General features: G+C 42.1%; 1 protein-coding gene across 1 annotated transcript; it reads right to left on the bottom strand.

The window, feature by feature from the left end:
• Positions 1 to 1,918: 1,918 nt before the first annotated feature.
• On the bottom strand, positions 1,919 to 26,820 carry RRAGD (Ras related GTP binding D). The gene is made up of 7 exons (XM_060753023.2): positions 26,404 to 26,820; positions 12,955 to 13,250; positions 11,444 to 11,643; positions 9,389 to 9,503; positions 8,174 to 8,316; positions 4,995 to 5,143; positions 1,919 to 2,698 (listed from the first exon to the last, which is right to left on the bottom strand). Exons 1-7 carry the CDS (start codon positions 26,603 to 26,605, stop codon positions 2,547 to 2,549), a joined length of 1,257 nt encoding a protein of 418 aa, XP_060609006.2. The 5' UTR covers positions 26,606 to 26,820; the 3' UTR covers positions 1,919 to 2,546.
• Positions 26,821 to 27,204: the final 384 nt, after the last annotated feature.

The raw sequence follows: 27,204 nt of genomic DNA, 5'->3' as shown, positions 1-27,204 counted from the left end.
CCAGATTATATGGCAGTGGGGACTCATATTATAATCCAGTTCAAAGCAGATCCTGGGATATAAGGACAGTGTAGAAGGGCCCATATGGATAATAATAAAATGGCCTTTGGGCTCAAAATGCATTCTCTTGGATGTACAAACCTTTCCCTCCAAAAGGAAGGGACAAGCGGCCTTCATTAAACTTCATCTGCTGGACTATTTTAAATTAGTAGTCCTGCCAAAATGGAGCCAGGATGTGCTAAAACAAGGAAACAGGGATGTCCAGCAATGATGGAAAGATGAACAGCCATTTACATAATGCATCTCAAACAGGAAATCTGGATAGAGCAAATCTGATTAAAATTAATACAGCTAATGCAATGTCAGACACAAGAGGAAACGGCAAAGTTATTGCATTGTTTGTGCTAACATGCTTATACATTTAAATGCACCTGCATGTTTGATGCCTCAAGGAGAATGTTCAAATTCAAATTGAACGTTACGCTCTTCCAAGAGTTGGCACATAACACCATTAGAACCAAAACAAACTTTTTTGCATGACTAAATGATTCATATAATTAATGCAATCAGTTTGCAGTAAATCAAATAGCTTCTCAGCCTTTTGGCTAAGATCAAGTGTAGTCAGATAAAGAGTTTGGTGACAGCCGACAGGGAACTCTGGCGTGGGCCGGTCCATGAGGCCACAAAGAGTCGGAAGCGACTGAACGGATAAACAACAACATGAATGATTTCAGAAGTAAACCTGAGGTTATCTAAAAATGTATACTTTTCTCCTCACTGGAAGATGCCTCCAAGGTTGCTGTGCCTTCCTTACTGGCCCAAGGTAACAGTAGCAGAAAGGACCTCAGTGCTGCTCATCCAGAGCCCCAATGCCACTAAAAACATAATATATATTTAATAAAAGTAAATATAATACTCTCATCCTTCCACAGTTGCAGTTTGGAGTTTTGTGGATTTGATTATTCAGATTTGATTTAAATACTCTGTAGGAATCCCTCCAGTACAACTCTATGGCCATCTTCCTCTGGTCATGCTGACCAGGGACCACTTTGACTTCTCTAACATTAGTACCAAAAGGGTTATGAATCAGCTTTTGGTCAAGTTTAGATTTGGTTTGGTTATTTCAGATGTTGATTCAGAAAACTGCATTGGATAGACCACATCAGCTCTAGTTTATGATACAGAACATATACCATCCAGTAGTTGCCAGCTCCTTGCCCACAGAAAACCATATTTAGCCTTGGCACTCTAAGAGAGTTTTGCAAGATCAGTTGCTCTTGTTGTAATGATGTACGGTCGTGGACCATATTTTAGTTCTTGTGAACCACTGTTTAGAAAGGACATCTCTATAGGAATGTCTAGTTCCTCTAGTGCAATTCTGTGGTCAACATTCAGTGAAGTTGACCATAGAGTCATGCTGAAAAGGCTAGAACTCCCCAGAGATGAGATAGATAGATAGATAGATAGATAGATAGATAGATAGAGAATAACTCTTTATTATTGGTTTTTTTTACTTTTACTGGGGTCTTGTGCCCCTAACCTCAGCAAATAAGGAGTGTAGTTCTGACTGTATGGCATCCTGTGGCTCCACACAGATTGTGCACCCTCCTCCAAAGTAGTCACCCATCAATGAAATGTAGGCATCTATGAAGGAAATGCTAAAGCAGTGATTCCTAATAGTCCTCCAAGCGTTTTGGATTTCAACTCCCAGAAGCCTCGGCTTCCTTGGGGTTCTGAAGTCCAAAACACGTGAAAGAACAAAGTTTGAGGAACACTGTGTTAAAGGATTATGAACAATGGCTTTTGTACTTGGACCTATCCCTTCTATGCACAATTACTACACTCCTCCATTTGTAAGACTTCTCTCACTACAGCATTTTTAAACATGTTAAGAAAAACACAACCAGACACAACCTGCAACCATAACAAAATAAGTCTCTTTATAGAAAGTTACTTTCAGGTAGCGGTAATCATATAAAGAACAAAGAGGTCTTACTAGGATTTATGGAGACCTTTGGGAGTTACTTAGCCCCAAAGCCTGTTTTTTTACAAAATGTCTGATGTATCCCACAAGGACTCCCCAAGAAATATTGTATTGCTATTGTACTTCAAAATAAATCATGATTTTACTAGTCGGGATATTATACATATCTATATCCGTCATGAATATTAAAGTCACAAAGGTGTAAAAAAAGTTACCTTATCATGTTTTCTTGATTGTTTACTCATTTATCTGCAGCATGTAGGGAAATTATGATACATGTTCTATCCAAGACCACACATTAAAAAGTGTCTTTTTAAATAAAATACAACCTGGTTTATCAAAAAGTTCATTTTTGATCATGAAACGAGACAAAAGTGCAAAACAGTTCTGTCATAGATACCGTAATATGAACAAATGAAAATATACAGTGTTTCGGAGGGAGGCTAGTGTGGAAAAAATCCATATTGACTATACAGCAGTTCCGTTCATTATCCAGCTATGGAACCTTACGACACCCTTAAATGTCATAAAGAGGCCTTATCTCCTAACAGTAAAACGTTTACTACACTGGCATTCGAGGTGTGCCGTTCGGGGTGGTCCTCTTGGACTTCTGCATTTGGTTCTGATTCTTCCGTGCTTTCACAACTTTCATTCTGACTTCAAACACTTCGTGTATGGCCTTACGGAAGCAGTGGAAGTTGTAGTCGATCAATCCTACACCGGGGGGGGGGGGGGGGAGGACAACAAAGTGCAGTGAGGCGACTTCCCTTATATGAATCCTCAAGGTAATAAAATAATTGTACACAGATCAACTCTTTCTTGCCTGCAGCAGTTTAAAATCATCCATATTGTTATGTAGCTAGAGTAATTAAATTCTGGAGGAATACAATCTCACTAGCAAGAAACTAATTTGATCTAATTGTTAGCAGACTTCAAAGGAGATGGGAACCTAAAAGATCCATGCACCATGGCCTGAAAATTTACAAATAATCACTTCTTTACTTAATGTATGGTTGCTATTTCAAAAATATGTCAATTATCTGGAATGAAACAATTCCCAATTATTTCTAGTTTATCTTTCCAATCTCCACTCACTTTGGGCGCCTCACATAAGTTGTTCAATTTGAAACCTAAATATAAATTTGCACAAAAATAAGGAGCTAGCCTGAATAATTTACCACTCTGAGAATTAATTACTGCATATATATTAGTATAATCTAATGAGTGGGATCCCCTTGTGGCACAATGGCTTAAACTCTTGTGCTGGTAAGACTGAAGACCAACAGGTTGGGGGTTCAAATCCGGGGAGAGCATGGATGAGCTCTCTCTGTCAGCTCCAGCTCTCCATGCGGAGACATGAGAGAAGCCTCCCACAGACGGCCAATTCTCTCACACCAGAAGCGACTTGCAGTTTCTCAAGTCACTCCTGATATGAAAAAAATATATAATGAGCATGTGAAAAGGCCGAGAAGGACTACATAACTACATCTACACACTCCAGCAGAAGAGCAGAAAAGATGAGTATAATAGGAAAATGTGGGTCTCAATCAGGACTGAAGAAAAGGAAAGCACACTGAACTATAACACTGGCCAACACATATTTTGGTGCCTCAAATGTTAGCCTGATTTTGGAGTATATTTGGCCTGCTGGTTCGAACCCCAACCCCCCCTCCGCCGCATCAGCTCCAGTTTTTGAGATACAAATATATGGCATATACCAGTCTTAATCTGTTCTCCCATTAAAAAAATAATAATATCCATATCTTAAAAAACTTGAGTTGATATGGTCTACTCGATACAATATTGTGAGTCGGCACCCCAAAGAATGCTGGGAACAGGCCTAAAAACCAAGACACCAAGAAAAAAAGTTTTTTGTTGGGCTGTGTTATTTGGCAATGCATATATATACATATATAAACACACACAAATTATGTACATAGTGTTTCCCCATTCTCTTTTATGAGAAGCAAACAAAGAGCAGGAATGGTGAGAAGAGCATCTTGTACAAGGAAAGCTCTGGTTGGGCGGGGTAATGAGTTATTATGTGCCTTCACAGCTAATTTGACCTATGGTGGCCCTCTTCTATGGGTTTCTTGGCCAATGTATTAAGCCTAGGAGAGGTTTGCCATTGCTGTTCTCTTGGAATTAGAAAGTGTGGCATGACCAAATTCACCCAATGAAGATGGTTTTCGAACCCTGGTCTCCTGGTATCTTACTCCAAAACAACATGCTGGTCCCATTCCATAAAGATCACTGAGATACATCCTACTACTTCACAGAGTTGTTTTGAGAGTAAAAAGATGATCAGCAATCCTGAACTCCAATCCAAACACCACAACAAATGGATCCAGCAACTTTAACCTGCATTATACAAAGCTGATTCCATCTGCTATGACATTTCCTTGTCTCACAACATTCTTTAGTGAAGTGTTGATATACTAGTTTGTTGTGGCAAAAACAATAAAACTGTTTTGTATGCCTTGAAGACTAACCAGTTTTGTTCTGAAATCACTGTCCACTTTATCCAATACATGAAGAGTTACCTGAATTTCCAACAGACCTCCCAACCTCTGAGAATGCCTGCCATAGATGTGGGCGAAACATCAGGCGAGAATGCTTCTGAAACATCGCCATACAGCCTGGAAAACTCACAGCAACCCAATTACCTGAGTTGGTAGTTTTATACATACTTGCTTGGGTGGGTGCAGGACACTAAATAATGGAACTAAACAAATTGAATTTTAAGAATGGCTATTCATAGAACAGCAACTTAGTTGTAATGAGGCCACCCTTGCATTTATAATTTAATTAAACTACGCAAATGTGTCTCCAGACTCTTCATTGTTTCCATATTCTTCACAATAATATTCTTTGCAGCAGTTTTGGATGTTTTAGTTCTTTTACACTGCATTACCAACACATGCAAATTATGTAATTATGGAGGGGAATAAGATTATGAAGCCATTTTGACCAATTCAAATGTTATAATTACATACAAGAAACAAAATACCTTTTCTTTCAAAGCTTTCTTCTCTGACAAAACAAACAAGGGCAAGAAACTTTGTCACTTCTTTTAAATAAAGGACAGTTGTGTTGTTCAGTTTTATTATTGCTGTTGATTCTTTATCATAAGGAGTTCCAGCGCCATCTTCTTTCAGCCTAAACACAATAGTGCAGGATGGGGAAAGGAACGAGAAAACACAGCACATTATTTACTCATTCCCACATAGGAAAAAGCATTCCTATCTTATAAACTATTTCATAGAAACATAAAATCATAGAATTGGAAGAGACCTCATGGGCACCCCTGACAGATGGCCATCCAGTCTCCGTTTGAAAGCCTCCAAAGAAGGAGACTCCGCCACACTCTGGTGCAGAGAGTGTGGTGAACAGCTCTCAAAGTTAGGAAGTTGTTTCTAATGTTCAGGTGGAATCGCTTTTCCTGTAGATTGAAGCCATTGTTCCATGTCCTTTCCCTCACATATTTATACACGGCCGTCATCATGTCTCCTCTCAATCTTCTCTTCTGCAGGCTAAACATGCCCAATTCTTTAAATCGCTCTTCATAGGGCTTGTTCCCAGACCCTTGATCATTTGAGTTAACCTACTCTGGACACATTCCAGCTTAGAGTCAACATCTCCCTTCAGTTGCGATACCCAGAACTGGACACAGTGTGATTCCAGGGGTGGTCTGACCAAGACAGAATAGAGGGGTAGCGGAACTTCCCTGGATCTAGACACTAGACTCCTGTTTATGCAGGCCAAAATCCCATTGGCTTTTTAAGCTGCTTCATAACATTGTTGGCTCATGTTTAACTTGTTGTCCACAAGGACTCTAAGATCTTTTTCACACGTACTGCTCTCAAGCCAGGTGTCCCCCATTCTGTATATTTGCATTTCATTTTTTTCTGCCTAAGTGGGGCATTTTTCATTTGTCCCTGTTGAACTTCATTTTGTTGGTTTTGGCCCATCTCTCTAATCTGTTAAGGTTATTTTGAATTCTGATCCTGTCCTCTGGAGTATTAGACATCCCTCCTAATTTGGTGTGATCTGCAAACTTGATAATCATGCCCTCTAAACCTTCATCCAAGTCATTAATAAAGATGTTGAACAGAACTGGGTCCAGGACCCAACCCTGCGGCAATCCACTAGTCATTTCTTTCCAGGATGAAGAGCAAGCATTGGTGAGCACCCTTTAAAATAAATTGCATTACAAATCTGATGTCTGCAGTATTCTACAAATAATCTACAATAGTCTTATTATAGAAAATCTCAAATAGGTGATTCTCTGAATACACGATAGACAACTGGTTAGTTAACCAGGTGCAAGGCAGCATCAAGTCACAACAGGGAGGTATTCCTTCATATTGTGCCTTTGACATTTTGCACACTAGTTAGGGACTAAAATTTAAGATTTTGACATTAATTGCATGATATAATCAGAATGATTCTGATTAAAAGCTGATAGGGAAAGACTGTTAAGCTTCCCAGTGCTATGCACTCCTCTCATCCATACAATTTTAAGGAATTTAAAATCACTATGAGAATGAGGAGAAAACAAGAGGCAACAAGCACAGGGAATTCCTGCTTTTGAAAAAGTGGTGCTTGCTTCTCAACAATAAGTTTTGTTTTGCTCCATCTCCTTCTACCAAGTGTGAGTCATCTGAAAGAACATAAAGAGGGACTGTAAGTTTAAAAATAGCCCGCAGCTTCGGCTAAGTGTTTAGTTCTGTTTTCACTTTCCCTTCTTTTGTGCTTTTATCTTAGAAATATGCTTTGCCCATCAGTAGATCCTGGCAATGTTCAAAACATTACTCAGAGGTGAAACACAATAGGAGGAGCAGATGATGAAAACAATTAGGGCTTTTTTGTGTCTTCAAGTGAAACCAGAAGTTTGGCTTCTGTTGTCAAAGGCTTTCATGGCCGGAATCACTGGGTTGCTGGACCACTTTAACAACCACCATGTCAGACTACACAAAGAAGACACTGAAATCCACAAATATATGGACAATTTCAACAGAAAGGAGGAAACCATGAAAATGAACAAAATCTGGCTACCAATATTGAAAATTAGGACAGAAAATAAAGAGCAACACTCAAAAAACAGGGGAATTCCAGACAGGAAACAATCAGGGCCAGCTAACACCTGCCGACAAAGGAGCCCCCAGGCAGGAAGTAGCCAGGCTTTGAAGCTGCAAGACCATTCAATGTTAATCAAGGTGGGCAATTGCAGCATTCAAATTTGCCTCGAACAGACAAGAGTTCTTTCTCCCATCCTGGATATTCCACATATAAACCTCACTTGCCTAGTTTCCAACAGACCTCACAACCTCTAAGGATGCCTGCCATAGATGTAGGTGAAACGTCAGGAGAGAATGCTTCTGGAACATGACCATACAGCTCGGAAAACGCACAGCAACCCTGTCATTCTGGCCATGAAAGCCTTCGACAACACATTGATCCTAGATATATTGCTCACAACAAAGAGTGGTGGCACGTTTGGGCACCTATTTTCTGCCCTTGGGAACCTTCAGGGGGTCACATGGATACAAAAAATGACAAAAGAAAGTTACTCAAAGTCCATTTCTGCTTTTGAAAAAAAAGAGTATTTTTATGACACAGAGTGTCATCCTATTTAAAAGTCGAATCTCTAGCTCTTTAATCTCTAGCCCTATTTAAAAGTCGAATCTCTAGCTCTTGAAGCTATCAAGAGAGAGAACTGAATTAAAGTGGAGTCTAGTTTCAGAGTACATATTACTAATTCTGGCTAACTCCAGTTGAAAGATCCAAGGCGTCTACATATGTAAACAAAAACCCAGAAAAGTTTTATCACACTGCTTTAGCCTTCCCACACCTATATTTACCACTCTACTCCTTTTGTTGCCCCTCCCCAAAGCAATTCCTCTAAATCACCCCTCTGCAAAGCTGCAGGATTACTTTGATCCATACACATATAGCTCTAATAAGCACACACATATTATGTGATCACATGACTCCAATAGTTTCGGTGGGCTATTTATTCTTGAGAATAGTGTTTTTACTAGAATGAGAACAGTAAGGTTGGAAACATGTCCCTGCATATGGAGAGTCCAGAGGGTATTTCTTTTCAAATCTGTTAATTTTCTAGTAACTCTTAAGCCTTGCAGACTGCCTCCAGAGAAAAGCAACAGGCAAGAACACTCTACTTACCCATAGATGCAGGAAATGTCAATGACAACGTCTATCATATCGCAGCTTAGTTCATACGTCTGCATATCCACTGGCGAACTGTCAGTGGCAATATAAATTTTACTGACTACATCAAAGAGAAAGGCTTTCTCAATTCCAGAATTCTACAAGGAAACAAGAAGCAGAGAAACCTTTAGATGACGAATGTGATAATTTCTTGTGTCTCTCAGCCTCTCATATATGTTGATAGCAAATACAAACTGGGGAAATATCACTAATGGTGATAACCCAGGGCCCTTCCACACAGCCCTATATCCCAGAATATCAAGGCAGAAAATCCTACAATATCTCCTTTGAACTGGAATATATAACAGTGTGGGTGGTGCAGCAGGTTAAACTACTGAGCTGCTGAACTTGCTGACCAAAAGATCGCCCCCCCCCCTCCTGACTTTTCTGAAAAAAGCTTTCGGAGATGCAGCATTACAAACAAACACAGTACTATGAAATAGCAAACACAGAACAGCTTAAATGATGCTAATGGATAATGAGTTTAACTAGAAGACATTGATGATTATAGTTTTAATTGTTTTATATGGATTTTTATTATGCTATGTTAAATGTTTTTAATTGGTATTTATGTATGTTGTGGCATCAAATTGTTGCCAATTGTACTCTGCCTTGAGTTGCCTTTGGGCCGAGAAAGGCAGGATAAAAATACTGTAAAATAAATAAATAAATAAATAAAGGTTGGCAGTTTGAATCTGGGGAGCAGAATGAGGTCCCGCTGTTAGCCCCAGTTCCTGCCAACCTAGCAGTTCAAAAATGTGCAAATGTGAGTAGGGACTGCTCCGGCAGTCATGCCAGCCACATGATCTTGGAGACATCTAAGGACAACACCAGCTCTTTGGCTTAGAAGTGGAGATGAGCATCACTGCCCAGAGACTTTATGTCAAGGGGAAACCTTTATCTTATATGACAGTGGACTCAAGATAAGCCAGTTCAAAGCAGATATTGTGGGATTTTCTGCCTTGATATTCTGGGATATAAGGCTGTGTGGAAGGGCCCTGAGTCAGATTCTTATTTGTCTGCATTTTTAGCTTATACTTCAGAAAGCCTAGCAGCAAAAAAAATGTAACAATGTTTTTGGAAAACAATATTAAAAACAAATGAAAGTATGTTTTTTTCAATAGAATACATGAAATGCAAATAGTTACACACATGTACATAAATATTTACCGAAATAAAGATGTTAAGCAAGTTTTCCAAGGTTGGCAGCTGGGGGATCAGTTTCTGCACCACTTTGCTAAATGCTTCAAATATAGAATGGTCGTATATACTTGTTAAATAAAAGCTGGGAAAGGAAACAGTTATTAGCAATGTACTCCTTTAAAACAGCCATCTACAGAATGTTTTATTTATTAGAAAATACGAATGCATTAAATACTTGGGTTGCTGTGAGTTTACTGGGCTGTATGGCCATGTTCCAGAAGCATTCTCTCCTGACATTTCAGCAAAGACCTCACAACCTCTGAGGATGCCTGCCACAGATGTGGGCGAAATGTCAGGAGAGAATGCTTCTGAAACATGGCCATACAGCCCAGAAAATTCACAACAACCCAGTGATTCCAGCCATGAAAGCCTTCGACAACACATTAAATAACATTTTATTAATGTTTTCTACTTTGCAACCCAATGTAAAGGAATGCTGGGAAACAGAGTAAAAATGAATAGCAACAAGAAAGCATATAAATATTTTAAAGGCCTCTTTCCAATTTTAGGCTGCTTTCTTAGGGACTCCATTTGTAACACTGTGGAGTTAGCAATTTATCCCAATGTATAATATCCTCAGAAAGTGTTCCTCTTCAAAACAGGATTCATTATTTTAAGGTCAATTATTGTACATAATATACTATTTAACTTTTTTATTGCAAAGCAGATCACTGCTTTGCAATTAAAAAAAACATGGCCGTACTGCCTGGAACTGGCAGAATTCTCTTCCCAGCAAGGTTTTCCTCCAATTATATTTGTCAAGAGTGGTATGATTAGGATTATAGCAATATTCTGGTTCTGTTTTTCACAATATATTATTAATACAGGAGTGGGAAACCTCTGGCTCTCCAACTGTTGTTGGACCCTAGCTCCCATTACTCCTTACCACCATCCATAGTGGTTGTGGTCAGAGGCGGCCCTAGGTAATTTTCAACGATAAGCAAACAGTATTTTGCCCCTCCCCCCCCCAAACCAATCATTAATATATATATTTTCTGTTCAGCGTGGGAGTTGTGTGCCATATTTGGTTCAATTCCATCATTGGTGGAGTTCAGAATGCTCTTTGATTGTAGGTGAACTATATATCCCAGTAACCTCTTCTCCTGACTTTCTCCTCAGCCATTGGGACGGAGAGAGAGAGAGAGAGAGGTGGAAATGCCCACCTTTCCTGAAGGTAGGCGCAAAAACAAAGGAGGGAGCGGAGGTGGGAGATACCTCCAGCCGGAGGGGCTCCCTACCTCTCTCTCTCTCTCGGTCCCAATGGCTGAAGAGAAAGTCAGGAGAAGAGGCGACTTTTCGTGCGCACGCTGGGGTCTTCAGACACGCCTCCGGACCCGAAGCAGGCCAGGCACAGCAGCTCCGCCCCTTGGCCCACCCGCGGATTGGGAAGAGGAGAGGAGGCAGGTGGAGCACCGGGGCTCGGGAAAGGGAGTCGGTCATGGAGAAGGGATTGAACGCGGAGAACGATTGAGCGGCGGCTCTGCTCACACACCCGGTGCCGGGTGGAGCAGGAATGAGAGGGGCTAGGCGAGGCTCAAGGGCCCGGCCCCTTTGGGAAGAGGATCGCCCGGCAGCGAGGCAAGAAAGCCGAGGCTCCCCCCGGACTGCTAGGGCTGTTGTGAGCTGAGGGGGCGCTCCTCAAGTGGCAGTCGAGGGGCATTTACAGAGGTGCCTCTGCGCCCCTGGCAAAAAAAAAGTGTTCTGCGACCGCTTACTTCGAGTAATGGACAAGCCGCCCCTGGTTGTGGTTCATGGGAAGTGAAGTCTAAGAATGTATGGAGAGACAAAAGTCCCCCATTCCTGGAAATGAGAAACAATCAAGGGCGCAGGGCAACAGAGCAGTCCACATTTGAAAACACAATACTGAAGCTGGTCATAACAAGCTCAAGGGCTCCAATTACTTGACTACTGCATATTTGACTGAAGTGTAACCCTACTTTTGTTTCCTACAATTTTGCCACTCTGATTATTTGCTTTAATGATTTCTTTTCTCTCTGTCGGGATTTATCAATTGCTTCTCACCTTAAGTGGATTTTTTCCAACCCAGCATCTGCAAGGTCATCATTTGTCCTCTGATGAATGTCTCTTTGTGTTTCAATCTTGTGATCATCAGACAAACCATCGACTTTGTGAATAAATATTTCAAAGTTTATGTCTGGATTCACTTTATATGCTCTTGTAACAGTGAGATGGAGTCTAGCCAATGCTTCCATATAGTCATCCTACAAACAAAAATAAATTGGATAAGTGCTTTTGTATCAACAATAACAAAGTGAAGAGTTTCTAATGTTTACTTAGCGACAAAACATTTCCTTTTTATCAAAAAATAAAGTTTCACAGCCAGAAATTACAGCAAAGATAATCCTTGGGCTAATTATCAAGGACTATTATCTCCACAGCACTCCTACACCTTCAATCTTATTTTCTTTCTTGTTTTTTTATTTTCCTTTGCTAAAATAACTGTTTAACAAACATGTTTCATTTGGTAACAAGACCTAGTTTTCTTTCCATGCAGTCCACATTTAAACATTATGTGATTTCTTTTTCATTCGTGGTTGTTTCAACTGACGGGTCATTTTCTTGTATTATGACTATTCATATTTTCAACAACTGTGGACTGTGTCTGTGGAATCTGTAGTTGCCTACACAACTACAGTCTGCAGAAATACCACAATAAAAACTTGAGCTCTATCACAATAAAAACCACCACCATGTTCTTGCATGTAGGAAAAGAAACATGTCAGTGTCAGAAAGAACCAAAGAAACCAATGCATCCAAAGATTTTGTATCCATGGATTTAACCCATGGTTTGAGAAGGGTTAAATCCATGAATACATGGATTTTGTCATTTTATACAAGTGACAGCATTTTACGATACCATTCCATATTATGGGACTTAAGTACCCATGCATATTGGCATCCACAGCAGTTCTTGGAAACAAACCCCAAGTGGCTATCAAGGGCCCGCTGTACTTCCAGCCGCGTCTGAGTTTTTCATTGCATTTTCTGGTCTGTTATGGCTCATGATGAGTTCTTAGCGGAACATTGCTAATATTTGTTTTAGATAATTCATATAGCCAGAAACAGCAAATAAGGCCAATTGCCATGGTGAGACCTACGAAATAAGGAATGCTAGCACAAATGAATATTTGCATTAGAACTTTCCAGATGTAAACAGAGAAGAACTGGTGAGGTCCCTTATGGACAAAGTCTCTTCCACCCATGGGAGATTATGACTGAAGTCTCCTGTTACAGTCCATGCTATTCCAGACAATCTTACAATCCTTGGGAGCATCCTTTGAATACAAAACAAGCAGTAGGAATGGGGAAAACATAGGGCAATACTGTTAGAGAACGTAAACTCTGCTTGAAATTCTCTGTACTATGGAGAAAGATAGCTCAATGTGTGCAGATTTTCTTTTCACTTTCTGTTTTACTTGTCTACTTACAGGTGTTGTTTGTCTGTGCATGTTTAGGCTGTTGGGTGTGGACAGGAAAGCAAAACTAATCTAACACTGTGAATAGTTCTTTACCTGAGAGTCAATAACAAAGATCAGTGCTCCAGTGCCTCGGAAAATCATCTCATAGTCAAAGGTGGGATCAAAGAAATCAATTTGTCCAGGAAAGTCCCATATCTGAAAGTTGACAAAGGAGCTGTTGGAAACATCTTCTCTGCAGATCTTATTGGTGCTTTCCAAGAAAAGGGTTTCGTTTGGTGACATTTTGTGAAAGACGACTTTCTGAATGGAGGATTTCCCACTTCTTCTCAGTCCCATGAGCAGGATCCTGGGTTTGACTTCAGTGCTAAAAGGGTCATTGAAATCTAGGACTGAACAAAACAGATAATTGAAATCTAGAACTGAATTTTTTCAACACTATATAATTAACAATTAACATATGTGTATTTGTTTCAAAATCCTAAAATTCATTTGAAGGTAACTGCCCCCCTATTAACTGTTTTCACCCCCCACAGAGCTACAGGTGCACCTACACTGTAGAATTAATGCAATTTGATACCACTTGAGTTGCTATGGCTCAATGCTACGGAATCATGGGAATTGTAGTTTTGCAAGGTCTTCATCCTTCTCTGCCAAAAAGTGCTGAAGCCTCACCAAATTGCAACTCCCATGATTCCACAGCATTGAGTCATAGCAAAGGGGTGGAGCCACGGTGGCACAATGAGTTAAACCATTGTGCCGACTGAACTGCTGACTGACAGGTCGGTGGTTTGAATCCAGGGAGCGAGGTGAGCGCCCATCTGTCAGCTCCAGCTTTCCATGCAGGGACATGGAAAGCTGGAGAGAAGCCTCCCACAGGATGGTAAAACATCTGGGCATACCCTGGGCAATGTCCTTGCATACTGCCAATTCTCCTACACCAGAAGTGACTTGCAGTTTCTCAAGTCACTTCTGACACAATTTTAAAAAATTAAAGGGGCGTCAAGCTGCATTAACTTTACTGTGTATTTGCATTTTCTCTGATGTTGAAGGGATGAGCTTTAGTAATTGATTTTAAGGATTGATCTCTGTATTCTTCAAGCAATTTTTCTAGCACCACCTGCTGGTTTGAAAACAGTTGCTTAAGGAATAAGCCACTAAGTTTGATAACAATCCGGAATACAATGCTATCTAAAGTTCCATATTCTTTACGCATTTTATTATTACTGGGTTATTGGATTGCAAGTGCAAGGAAAATTAATTACAGCTATCAATTAGCACACATTTTGAACAAGGAAGATTTTTTTTATTATTCATGAGGTTATACCGGTTCCAGTTAATGGTAACTGATATAAGCAATGGAAACGTAAGAATTAAAGTTTGCCTTTTTCTCCCAGTGACGACTTTGCCCAGAGCCTTTCTTTCGCTCACAGAAGGCTGGACTAAATTGACTAAAGCACTAAACATCTTTTGAAGCCCCCCCCCCCCCCATGTCACTTTTCCCATCTGGAATATCTAATTTAGAGGGGAAACATCCGACATAGTGTGAGTAGAACTGAAGAAGAAAGAGATAGCTTTTACCCTTTCCATTGGTTGGACCATTTTGAGTGGAATTCCACTCAAAGGATGCTCCCATGGGGGGAAAAAAGGGCTATTAGGATGCGGTGGTGCAATGGGTTAAACCCTTGTCCTGCTGAACTGAAGGCTGGCAGTTTGAATCTGCAGGACGGGCTGAGCTCTCGCTGTTAGCCCTAGCTCCTGCCAACCTAGCAGTTCAAAAACATGCAAATGTGAGTAGATCAATAGGTACTGCTTCAGCAGGAAAAGGCAAAAAGATGCTCCAAGTAGTCATGCCAGCCACACAACCAGGAGGTGTCTACAGATGCAGGCTCCTCGGCTTGGAAATGGAAAAGAGCATCTCCTGCAAAGCTGGAGATGAGCACTGCCTCCAAAGCCAGAAATGAAAGGAGAAGCCTGTGCCTTTGCCTGCGTATTTGTGTCTCAATGTGTATGTCATTGTAATCAAGGCATTGAATGTTTGCCTGTGTCTGTTTATATACTGCAACCTGCTGAGTCGCCTCGGGGAGAAGGGAGGAACATAAATGAATACATTATTACTATTATTATTATTATTATTATTGGCTTTCCCCCTTCTGTGACAGAATAGCCACTTTGGATCCAGCCCATGGCTTTATGGAGAAAATGTGACATGGCAGTTTTAGTTCTCATTGTTTTATCTGCCTTGTTTCTTTATTTTTTTAACAAGAACTAATATTGTTTTGAATTAGATAGCTTTGCTAATCAGTTTATAGATATCTAGGAACACAGGAAATGTGAAGTAGAACTGTGGGCCAGTTCTGTCCCTGTTTGAGATCTCAGTGGTAGGATTAAGATCCGACCTCTAAAAGTCAATCTTGAAGGCACTTCCTCAGGTCAACCAATAAATGGCCAGTAGTATTTCCAATGTCAGTTCACACAAAATATATTTATTTTGTCTCACACTGTCGGGCCCCTTAGTAGCGCAGTGGGTTAAACTGCTGAGCTGCTGAACTTGCTGCCCGAAAGGTCAGCGGTTCAAACCCAGGGAGCAGGGTGAGCTCCCACTGTTAGATGCAGCTTCTGCCAACCTAGCAGTTCAAAAACATGCAAATCTGCATAGGTCAATAGGTACCGGTTTGGTGGGAAAGTAATGGTGCTCAATGTAGTCATGCTAGCCACATGATCTAGGAGGTGTCTATGGACAATGGCGGCTCTTTGGTTTAGAAATTGAGACGAGTACCACCCCCCAGAGTCAGGGGAAACCTTTACCTTTACTATGGTTTCACCTTAGGACTTGTGGCAAGCATTGTGCTTGCGACCTCTCTCAATTCTGTCATGTGCCCAGGATTAAGCATTATGCATGAGGAAAAAACTTGGTGCATATAAACAGAATCCTTTATAGTGTAAAACATTTAAGTATGCAATCCTTTCAATCACCACCTGCAATCTGTGGGAGGATAGCCCAGAAAGAACAGTTATCATTTGCTATTTCTGTACATTCAAAACAGTTCACAAAAGGAGCTGTGAATCATCAGATGACATATATGAACAAGAAGCATGGGAGAAGACATCGGCTAGAGAAGTATATTCAATTTGGAGAAGTATAATCATCTCTGAGGTTAATGCATTGGAAATAGTTTTCATCACATTTCCTCTTCTTCGAAGAGAAAAAAAAGAACACTTCTTATATATACTTCTGAAAGTGGTGTCATCTAAAATGCCCCTTTTGTTTAAAATTCATTGCATGTCCACAGTATATTTCATGTTGGGGCCCCTGGTGGTGTAGCGGGTTAAACTGCTCAGATGCTGAACTTGCTGACCAAAAGGTTGGTGGTTTGAATCAGGGGAGCGGGAAGAGCTCCCGCTGTTAGCCCCAGCTTCTGCCAACCTAGCAGAATGTAAGTAGATCAATAGGTTACCGTTTCAGCAGGAAGATAACGGTGCTCCATGCAGTTATGCTGACCACATGACCTACAGGCAACACCAGCTCTTTGGCTTAGAAATAGATATGAGCGATAACCGCCAGAGTTAGACACAACTAGACTTAATGTCAAGGGGAAATCTTTACCTATATTTTATGTTCTATCAGTCTAAGTCAGTGGTTCTCAACCTGTGGGTCCCCAGGTGTTTTGGCCTACGATTCCCAAAAATCCCAACCAGTTTACCAGCTGTTAGGATTTCTGGGAGTTGAAGGCCAAAACATCTGGGGACCCACAGGTTGAGAACCACTGGTCTAAGTAATCTGAAAATGCATGTGGTGGTGATGCCTTGTGCTACCATTTAATGCATTAAATTTGTTAATAATAATAATAATCATCATCATCATCATCATCACACAGTCCTAGACACTTGGGAAGTGTCTGACGTGTGATCCACTACAACAGCCAGCAGAGTGTCTGCTATGGACTCCTCTTGTTGTGTTTCAAATAATAATAATAAAATACTTTTTTAATATTCTGCTCTATCTCCCCGAGGGGACTCAGAACAGATTATAGATACATATATGGCAAACATTCAATGCTGTTATACAACTGACAGAGACAGATAGTACATAAACAGAGGCAAGGCTTCCCTTCCCTAAATAATTAATATATATTTGCTATTTGGGAAGGAGTTAGAGCAACAAAGAAAATAAATGTTTCTTAAGGATTAACACCAGCAAATATACTTTGGAAAATCTGTATTCAAGAAAGCCTAAAGTTTAAAGTAGTCACTTTTTGTTGTCTCCTTGGTCCATAAAACAGAAACATCCCTAAAGAAGAAAGTTTATGGTCTGCAAAATGCAATAGGTTCTGGAAAACCATGTTTAACACAAAAATAAACCATTTTGTCTACTGAATATACACTTTGTTCATTCTCTTAAACATCTGCACATAAAATGTGTTTCTTATACATCAATGCATAAGAGTTCATCAGAGCTACATATGCAGACAGCCTTGGAGAACAGCTAGCAATACAAGGAGTGACATTCACAGCTGCAAAGGAGCGATGAACACAGCTGCTGCCTTTTATGGGCTTGAAGTCAGCCTTCCTTGCTCTGACAGATTTCCAAAACCATTTTATTAACATGTGGTCCAAGTTTTTCACACTTTTTCAGGGGTCCTGCGTCTCTCATCCAACTGAATGTAGAATTGAACTGACATTAATTCGTCATTTAGATGATGAGTGGTGGGCTGCTGGGGATGGGGTGATCGGGATTTGGGGGTAACTGTGTAGCTTTTAATGTATTTTAATATTTTTTATGTTTAATAGTTTAATGACACAAAAGGTTTAACTGGTATATATATACACTCATACTGCATTTTTTTTTCCGTGTCAGGAGTAACTTGAGAAACTGCAAGTCGCTTCTGGTGTGAGAAAATTGACCATCTGCAAGGATGTTGCCCAGGGAACACTCGGATGTTTGATCTTTTTACCATCCTGTGGGAGGCTTCTCTCACGTCCCTGCATAGGGAGCTAGAGCTGACAGAGGGAGCTCAACCCGCTCTCCCCGGATTCAAACCGCTGACCTATCAGTCAGCAGACCTGGTGGCAAAAGGGTTTAACCCACTGCACCACCAGGGGCTCCCTCATATTGTAATGCATGTTCATTGTTTTAATTTGCATTGTGTCATATTTATTGTTGGTCCTAAATCAGAAGAAAAGGAGGATAAAATGCAATAAAACTAAAATAAATTTCTCCTATTCCCACTTATCACTCTATAGCAGAATTATTCTGAATTACTGGTAAAACAAATTGGGAAGTCACTATTCATTTATTTCTGTACATTCCCAATAGTAGCAAGAGTCTCCTATACAACCCTATCTCATTATTTCTGCATCACATGGAAGCTTTTCTTCTCTTTTCCCTTCCCCCTTTCCCCCGTTCTTCCCTATAAAACTTAGCTAAAATATAGTTTACTCATTCTCGTCCCCAAATTATGGGTCAATGTTTCCTCAGAGCAGCAAAACACAGAAAACCTATACTCACATGACTCCCAACAAAGCTAGATTTGGCTTTGCTCTTATCCAGAGTCAGCTATTTAGCCTTCTTCTTCACTTCATACAACATGCTGAGGACAGTATGAGGGTGGAATTATGTCTGACTTTGAGTTATACTTTCTAAACACCAAGTTCCCTTTGACTTCAGATACTGACGTGTATATTCTGAACATGGGTATTCGCTAGCAATGGAAAACCTGTGTTCAAAGATACTTTTGATTTTCTGGGACTAAAGATGTAATATTGAAAGCAAAGACTGGCTCAGATAAGACCCCACAGAAATACTGTCCTCTGTGTCCTTCCTGAGCACATATACAGATAACCAAGAACCAAACATTCGAAAGCTGGGGACACAATGCTGCCTAAGGCTTTGAGCCAGCAATCTCCTGGCTTACATCTCTCCGTAGCTACAGTAACACAAAGATAGCTTTACACAAATCTCAGCCTCTCGTCCTTAGTGTCCCATCTGCAATATTGGCCTTTGCAAAAGCTGTTGTACGAGTTAGCTGGATAAAGTATAGAGTTTTGTCTGCAATGCAATATGAAACTATTAAGAAGTTATTTTAAATGTGCCTATAAGAAAGCTGATCTTAGATTCAACATCAAGCACTTGTCAGAAAATATCCCATACCTTGGCCTGCTGAGTATTTGACCAAGAAATGTGGTTATTAGCACTGAATTATCATTTCTCTCTCTCTCTCTTTCAGTTTGGTATGGCCAAAATATGTGCAGCAACACACCTCTCTTCAAACCAGCCCCTTTCCTAGCTGTACTACACTTCTACAATAGCCAGCTCACAGTCTCATATCCGTAACCTCAGCCCATTATATTTTTTCTGGACTCTGAAACCCCAGCCACCATTAAATTCCTTCCTCTGCTTTAAACCTTCCCCTTTCCCAACTTTCCAACTTCCTTACCTGAAAGACCCTCATGTATTCACAGCCTTACCTCTAAATTTCCCTCCTTTTGGGCCCTCATTAAACACACAAAACCAAACTTCCATGCCTCCAAAGCTCAATGCATCCCATGACCTTTCTCCTCCTAGCAGTACTACTTGTTGTTGTGCGACTTCAAGTCATTTCTGACTTACTGAGATCATAAAGCAAACTTACCATAAGGTTAAAGGTAAAGGTTTTCCCCTGACATTAAGTCCAGTCGTGCCCGACTCTGGGGGTTGGTGCTCATTTCCATTTCAAAGCCGCAGAGCCAGCATTGTCCATAGACACCCCCAAGGTCATGTGGCCAGCATGACTTCATGGAGTGCCATTACCTTCCCACTGGAGAGATACCTATTGATCTACTCACATTTGCATGTTTTCAAACTGCTAGGTTGGCAGAAGATGGGGCTGACAGTGGGCGCTCACATCGTTCCGCGGATTCAAACCTGTGACCTTTCAGTCACCAAGTTTAGCAGCTCAGCAGTTTAACCCACTGTGCCATCAGGGGCAGAATTTCTCCAGATGAGGCTTACCCTTTCTTTCCTTTGAGTCTGAGAGAGTGTGCCGTGTTCAAAGTCACCCTGTGGGGTTCCATAGCCAAGCGGGGATTTGAACCCCTCTCCAGAGTCATAGCCCAATGCGCAAATCATTACACCACACTGGCTTCTGACAGTGTTGCTAATGTATGAGAATCCCCAGAAGTCCACCTCTCATCAGTCCATAAATGCCTGATGGCAGAGGAAGATTTTCACCTGCCTACGAAAGGCAATCAGGAATGGGACCATATTTGGGTGTGACAACAATGCAGAATTAAAGCACTTTGAGACCAATGAAATATCCTGGGAGATGTAGCTTGGTGAGGCAACAATGCTCTTTGGCAGAGAATGCTAAAGGCCTTGTGAAACTGCAGTTCCTGTGGTTCCATAGTACAGTCCTGAGCTATGGCATCTAAGAGGGTGTCAAACTGCCTTCATTCTACTACAAGGAGCCTCCCCTGAGTTGCGGACCAGCCAACAAAAAAGGCCCTCTCTTGTGTTACCATAGAAAGAGCTTGAGAGGGTGATGGGACAGAGAAAAACAGTTCTTCAAATAACCTGGACTTGGGCAGTATAGGGTTTTATAGATCAAAACTAGCACTCTGAATTATGCCCAGAAACGGGTTGGCAGACAAGGCAGCTGTTGCAAGCATGTCTTGCTAGGGCTGCCAGAATAAAACTGGAGATGGCTCCTGTGCTTTGAATTGTAGAAGAAAAAATTGCAGCAGGTATTGTCACACAACAAGATAACAGTAAAAATTTGCTGAAACCCTCATTTCTACACAATCATTAAATGTACAAGCACCCTTGTTGATTTCCACTCTTGGCAGCCTGACTAGGTGTACATCTTCTCTTGCTGGCGCCACCATTGCAGATGAGGTTTTATTGTTATAGTAAAGGCAAAGATTTCCCTTGACATTAAGTCTAGTTGTGTCTGACTCTGGAGGGTGGTCTCAACTCCATTTCTATATGGAAGAGCCAGCGTTGTTCGTAGATGCCTCCAAGGTCATGTGGCTGGAATGGCTACATGGAGAGCCGTTATCTTCCCGCCGAAGCAGTACCTATTGATCTATTCACACTTGCATGTTTTCAAACTGTTAGGTTGGCAGCTCACCCCGCTCCCCAGATTCGAACTTTCAGTCAGCAAGTTCAGCAGTTCAACCCACTGCGTCACCTGGGGCTCCATTGTTATATGTCTGGTTGATTTGTATTGTGTTTTAAAAAGTTGTGAGCTGCTTTGAGTCATTATTAAGGGGGAAAGCATAATATAAATAAAGATTTATTATTATTATATTATCTACACTCTGGAATTAATGTAGTTTGACACTACTTTAATTGCCATGGCTTACTATTATGGAACCCTGGAAGTTTTAGGACGCTTATATCCCAGGATCTGATCCCAGGTTTTCTGTTTATCCCAGAAAACCACTAATCCAGTTTGATCACATAATCCAGTTTGAAGCAAAAAACCTGGGATATAGGGCCTGTCTGGAAGGGCCCTTAGCTTTGTGAGGCACCATCATTCTTTGGCCGAGAAAACGAAAGACCTTTGAAAACTACACTTGTCATGATTCCATAGCACTGAGCTGCGGCAACAAAAGTTGTGTTAAACTGCATTCATGTGTAGCCGCACCTCCTCAAAGCAGCAAGACCGCTTGCCTGTCCTGGAAACCTCTGATCTTCTATTGCAATCGCACAACTTCTAATCCTTAAGAAAGGCTAGGTGGACCTCGAGGAGATCTAGAGCCCTTTGTATTCTATATCTGCACTTTAAGAACACAGGATTGCTTTGGGTGGAAATGCAACTATGATCTGCACGGAAGAAAACAGTGGGGGGGGGGGGGAGAAATGGCCTGGAGGGTGGTTTTCTGAGAATATCACTTCAAAACAAGCAAGACCTCCACTCCCCTAGAGGCACAAGGCAGGCATGTGACACAAGCACACACACAATTTCGTCATCCCCTCCCCTCTGGCCCTCCCCACCTACTAGTCCAGTGCTTGCTGCCTGAGGCAACTGCCTCATTCTACCCAATGCTAGCCTCCTTTGCCAGCAAACCACTATACTTGTAGAAGGGGGAGGGGGCGCAATGAGGCAGCTGCCTCAGGCAACATAAACGTGACCCTCTTGGTCTAACAAGTGCTCTGGTTCGAAAAATACACACCCCAACTACAGTAGAGTCTCACTTATCCAACATAAATGGGCTGGCAGAACGTTGGATAAGCGAAAATATTGGACAATAAGGAGGGATTAAGGAAAATACTATTAAATGTCAAATTAGATTATGATTTTACAAATGAAGCACCCAAATAGCATGTTTTACAACAAATCGACAGAACAAGCAGTTCAATACACGGTAACGTTATGTAGTAATTACTGTATTTGCGAACTTAGCACCAAAACATCGCAAAGTATTGAAACAGCTGTGAATCCAGGCGGGAGGCAGACAGCGTTGGATAATACAGAATGTTGGATTAGCGAAGGTTGGATAAGCGAGACTCTACTGTAATCTGCTGTCCTCAGGGATGATTGTATCACCCAATATAGATAGGGATGACTGACCTCCCTCCAAGTACAGGCAGCCCCCAAGTTACAAACAAGATAGGTTCTGTAGGGATGTCCTTAAGTTGAATTTATCTGTAAGTCGGAACAGGTACATTTTAAAAGTGTAACTCCATCCATCTATGTATCTTTGGATAGCATAGGGAAGGATGAACCCAAAGAAACTAGCTCCCCTTTCTTCCCTTCTTTCCTTTTTGTAAAGGGGAACTCAAAGACCATCTAGTCCGTTTAGCTGTCTGTGCCCTTGTTCTGAAGATTTCCCCTCACTTTCTGTCCCTGTGATCATTGGATTTTGAAAAATGTGGCTTGTCATGGAAACAAGGATTGGTGAAAAAGCTTCAGGGCTCTTCCACACAGCCATATAAACAAAGTAAAGACTTTCTGTATATATTTCAGATTTCAATATTAATGTCAAAAATACATAGTATGATTTTACATAGGATTTGTGCTACATTCAAAAAGTAAAAATAAATATCACTTAAGTAAAATAAACATTAAATATTAAATATATTGTCGAAGGCTTTCATGGCCGGAATCACTCAGTTCTTGTGGGTTTTTTCGGGCTATATGGCCATGTTCTAGAGGCATTTCTCCTGACGTTTCGCCTGCATCTATGGCAGGCATCCTCAGAGGGTGAGGTCTGGAGCTGGGAAAAAAGAGGGTTTATATATCTGTGGAAAGACCAGGGTGAGACAAAAGGCTTTTGTAAGATGGGCTAGGTGTGAATCTTTTCAATTGACCACCTTGATTAGCATACAATGGGCTGACTGTGCCTGGAGCAAACTCTTAATGAAAGGTGATTAGATGTCCCTGCCTGTTTTTCTCTCTGTTGTTATATTAAATATTAAATAACCAGAAAAAACACTAAACGAATCTGGGAATCTGTTATTGCAACACATCAAATTAAGTGGTTTAAAACCAGTATAAAAAAGATTACGACTATCAAGGCAGAAAATCCCACAATATCTGCTTTGAACTGGAATATATGACAGTGTGGCCTCAAGGCAATTCCAGACAGGCCCTATATCCCAGGATCTGATTCCAGGTTTTCTGTTTATCCTAGATTATATGACAGTTACAGACTCATTTAATCCAGTTTAAAGCAGAAAACTTGGAATTAGATCCTGGGATATAGGGCCTGTCTGGAAGGGCCCTCAGTTGAGACACCCTTTCTCCATGATAACAACTCGTTCAGTGGATTTCCCTTCCTAGGGGGAGATTTGTCTCATTTCCTATTATCTCACCCCTGTTCTTAACTGAGTCATTTGGAAATTGGATGTTTGTAACTTGGAGACTTTGTATCTTGAAAGATTCAAATGAGGAAAGGTGGGAGCTAGCATTAGGCTGATACAAGAGGAAGAGTCTGTCCCCTAGTGCAGAACTTCATACGCTTTTTCCACTTGTGACCCCTTTCTGGCCAACAAAGATGTATGAAACCCCCTGGTACATAAAATAGGTATAAAATCAAAACATGTACTGATAAGAGATCAGCATTTGCAAGTCTTGCTAAACAGGGCTGATTTTCCTTTTTGTGGAGCACAACTGAAGCATTTCCTGCAAAGTCCACTGTAAACACTGTTGCTAACAGATTTGTGTAGATCAGTGGTTCTCAAGCTGTGCTCCACCAGGTGTTTTGGGCTTCAGCTCTCACAAATCCCAGCTGTTAGGAATTATGGGAGCTGAAGCCCAAAACACCTGGTGGAACACAATTGGAGAATCATTGGTGTAGATGTTTACATTTTTATGACCCTCATTTCCCATTTGGGATCAGGACCTACAGTTTAAGAAGAAGTGCCTTAGATGGTGGTGAAGACTTCTCTTTAGAGCCCTTTCCACAGGTCAGGCTAGATGGCCTTTGGGTTCCCCTTAATGAAAAAGAGAGGTGGGGGAAAAGCAACAAAAAAGTAGGCAAGAATTTGGAGGCCCTGTGGGTAGCTGTGGGGTTTGTCTAGATCGGGCATCACCAAACTGCAGCCCTTCGGGTGTTTTGAACTTCAACTGCCACAATTCCCAACAGCCTACCTGCTGTTAGGAATTGTAGAGTTGAAGTACAAAACACCTGGAGGGCCCAAGTTTATCCATGCCTGGTCTAAATGGCCTTTGGAGTCCATTTATGTCAGTGGCTCCCAACCTTTGCTCCTCTAGGTGTTTTGGACTTCAACTCCCAGAAATCCCAGCCAGCTGAAGTCCGAAACACCTGGAGGCTGGGGATCACTGATCTATGTGAAAAAGTAAGGTGGAAGAGCCAGAAAAGAAGGACAATTCCTCTGCAGGAAGCTAAGCCAGGGTCCCTCTTCTGCTTGGAGAGGCTCAGGCTAAGTGGTCTTTGGGTTCCCCTTTATGAAAAGGGAAGAAAAGGGAGCTAGTTTTTTTGGAGTTACCCAAGCCTTTGGAGGTGCTTAGAGGTTAAATTAAATAGTCTTTGGGTTTCCCTTTAATGAAAAAGATAGAGGGGAAGAGCAACAAAAGAGGAGGTAAGACTTTGGAGGCTCTGTGAGTAGCTGTGAGGTTTGTCTAGACCAGGCCTGGGCAAACTTGGGCCCTCCTGGTGTTTTGGACTTCAACACCCACAACTCCTAACAGCCTACTGGCTGTTTGAAGTCCAAAACACTCAGAGGACCTAACTTTGCCCATGGCTGGTTTAGATGGCCTTTGGCTTCCATCTATATGAAAAGGCGAGGTAGAAGAACCAGAAGAAAAGGGCAATTCCTCTGCTGGAAGCTATGCCTTTGGAAGCTCTCAGGATCTCTCTTCAGCTTGGAGAAGCTCAGACTAGATGGTCTTTGGGTTCCCCTTTACGAAAAGGAAAGAAGGGAAGAAAGGGGAGCTAGTTTCTTTGGGCTAAGCCAAGCCTTTGGAGGCCCTGAGAGAAGCTGAGGGGTTATACTACATGGTCTTTGGGTTTATTATTTATTTATTTATTTGCTACATTTGTATACTGCCCCTCTCAGCCTGCAGGCAACTTGGGTGGTTCACAAGGCAACAATTCAATGCCAACAATATCATAAAAAACATATTAAAACATTTAAAAGCATAACATATCAATTAAGACCATAACAATAATAAAAAACAAATCACTTTGTCTCCTACATAAAAAGAGGAGAGGGGGGAAACAAAAAGGGAGGGGAGAGGTAGGAAGGGGAGAGGTAGGGGTGGGAACAAAAAAGGAGGGGGGCTTTCTCTGAAGGAAGCCAAGACTTAAGACTTAGATGATCTGAATATCCTTTAGTTTGGAGGAGGGGGGGGGGGGTAGAGATTAGAGAGCCTTTGGGTTCCTCTGTATTTAAAGGGAAGAGTCAGAAATCATCTTTAAGGAAGCTAAGCCTTTGGAGAAGCTTGGAGATTAGACTAGATGGCCTTTGGGTTCCACTTTATGTGAAAAGGGGGAGGGGATATCTCTGAAGGAAGCCAAGCCTTAGGATCTGGATATCCTTAGTTTGGGGGGAGAGACGAGAAAGCCATTGGGTTCCTCTGTATTTAAAGGGGAAAAGTCAGAATTTCTCTTATGGAAGCTTAGCCTTTGGAGAAGCTTGGGGGTTAGACTAGTTGGCCTTTGGGTTCCTGGAGAAGGAGAAATGAGGGGCGGCATCTCTCAAGGAGGCCAAGCCTTGGAGGCCCTGAAAGAACTTGAGGGGTCAGACTAGATGGTCTATGGATTCCCTTTTATGTGAAAAGAGGAGGGGGAAAGGGGAGAATTTCTCTGAAGGAAGTCAAGCCTTAGCATCTGAATATCCTTTAGTTTTGGGGGGGAGCCTAGATAGCCTTTGGGTTCCTTAAAGGAGGAGAGTCAGAATTTCTCTTAAGGAAGCTTAGCCTTTGGAGAAGCTTGGGGGGTTAGACTAGATGGCCTTTGGGTTCCTGGGGAGGAGAAAAGAGGGGCGGCTCCTCTAAAGGAAGCCAAGCCTTTGGAGGCTCCGAGGGGCCCCGTTCCAGCCCTCCCACTCCCCACCCTCAAGGCCCCTTTTCCCTTTATGGAGAGCTGGCTACTCACACGCCCCACTGCCTCCGTTTTCGGGGTCTCCGTCCGAGAAGGACTCGGCCCCGTCCCCATAGTCGGCCAGGCCCACGATCTCGTCGTCGTCTTCGTTCTCCTCCTCCTCCTCTTCTTCCTCCTCTTCTCCTTCTTCCTCCTCCTCTTCCTCCTCCTCCTCTCCTTCTTCCTGCTCCTTCGGCTTCCCCGGCACCTGGCTCATCCTGACCCCTCTCCCAATCCCTCAGCCCCCCCTGAGGAGCCCCTTCCCCCCGCAATGGTGCTTCCTCTCCCCTTCCTCTTCCTCCTTTTCTTCCTCCTCCTCCTCCTCCTCCTGGCCGCCGTTGTGAAAGGGGAGCCAGCCAAGGCCCTCCTCCCTAAGGAGAGAAAACGGCGTGACCCAAGTCACCTGACAAACACTCACTCGCTCGCTCGCTCACTCCCTGAGTAACAGAATAGTAGGAGGGGAGCCAGGCGCCGAGGGGAGGGCCTTCCCCACAAAGACACCCAGGGAGGGAGAGGCCAGCACGGGCGGCACCGGTGCAGCACACCCCCAAGATTTTGCGGGGGACACACACACACCCCATTGTCATTAGGGGGGCTCCATTTGTGGAAGGAGCTCTGCCTTCGGACTTTGGGTGCTGTCTACACTGTAGAAATAACGCGCTTCGGCACCGCTTGACCTGCCTTGGAGCCAAGTTGTAGCTGGGCGAGGAACCAGCCCTTTGTAGCAGAGGAGGCTACAGACCTGGTGACGCTACAGCTGATAGGACACCATAGAATGGAGCCATGGCAGATGAAGTGGCACCAAACTGCGTTAAT

Source organism: Anolis sagrei, chromosome 1 (assembly GCF_037176765.1).
Source record: "Anolis sagrei isolate rAnoSag1 chromosome 1, rAnoSag1.mat, whole genome shotgun sequence".
In the NCBI taxonomy this organism is placed as follows: Eukaryota; Metazoa; Chordata; class Lepidosauria; order Squamata; family Dactyloidae; genus Anolis; species Anolis sagrei.
Note: the sequence above shows the minus strand (reverse complement) of the source record. Positions and strands in the feature narration are given on the sequence as shown.

What these genes read in the sequence shown, in the direction of transcription:
- RRAGD (XM_060753023.2), bottom strand. Translation starts at nt 26,605, where the DNA reads ATGAGCCAGGTGCCGGGGAAGCCGAAGGAGCAGGAAGAAGGAGAGGAG. An exon ending in AAACGGAGGCAGTGGGGCGT is followed by an intron (nt 13,251 to 26,403) that starts GTGAGTAGCCAG and finishes TGTTTTGTTCAG; the next exon opens with TCCTAGATTTCAATGACCCT. An exon ending in GACATTTCCTGCATCTATGG is followed by an intron (nt 5,144 to 8,173) that starts GTAAGTAGAGTG and finishes TATTGTGTTTAG; the next exon opens with GCTGAAAGAAGATGGCGCTG.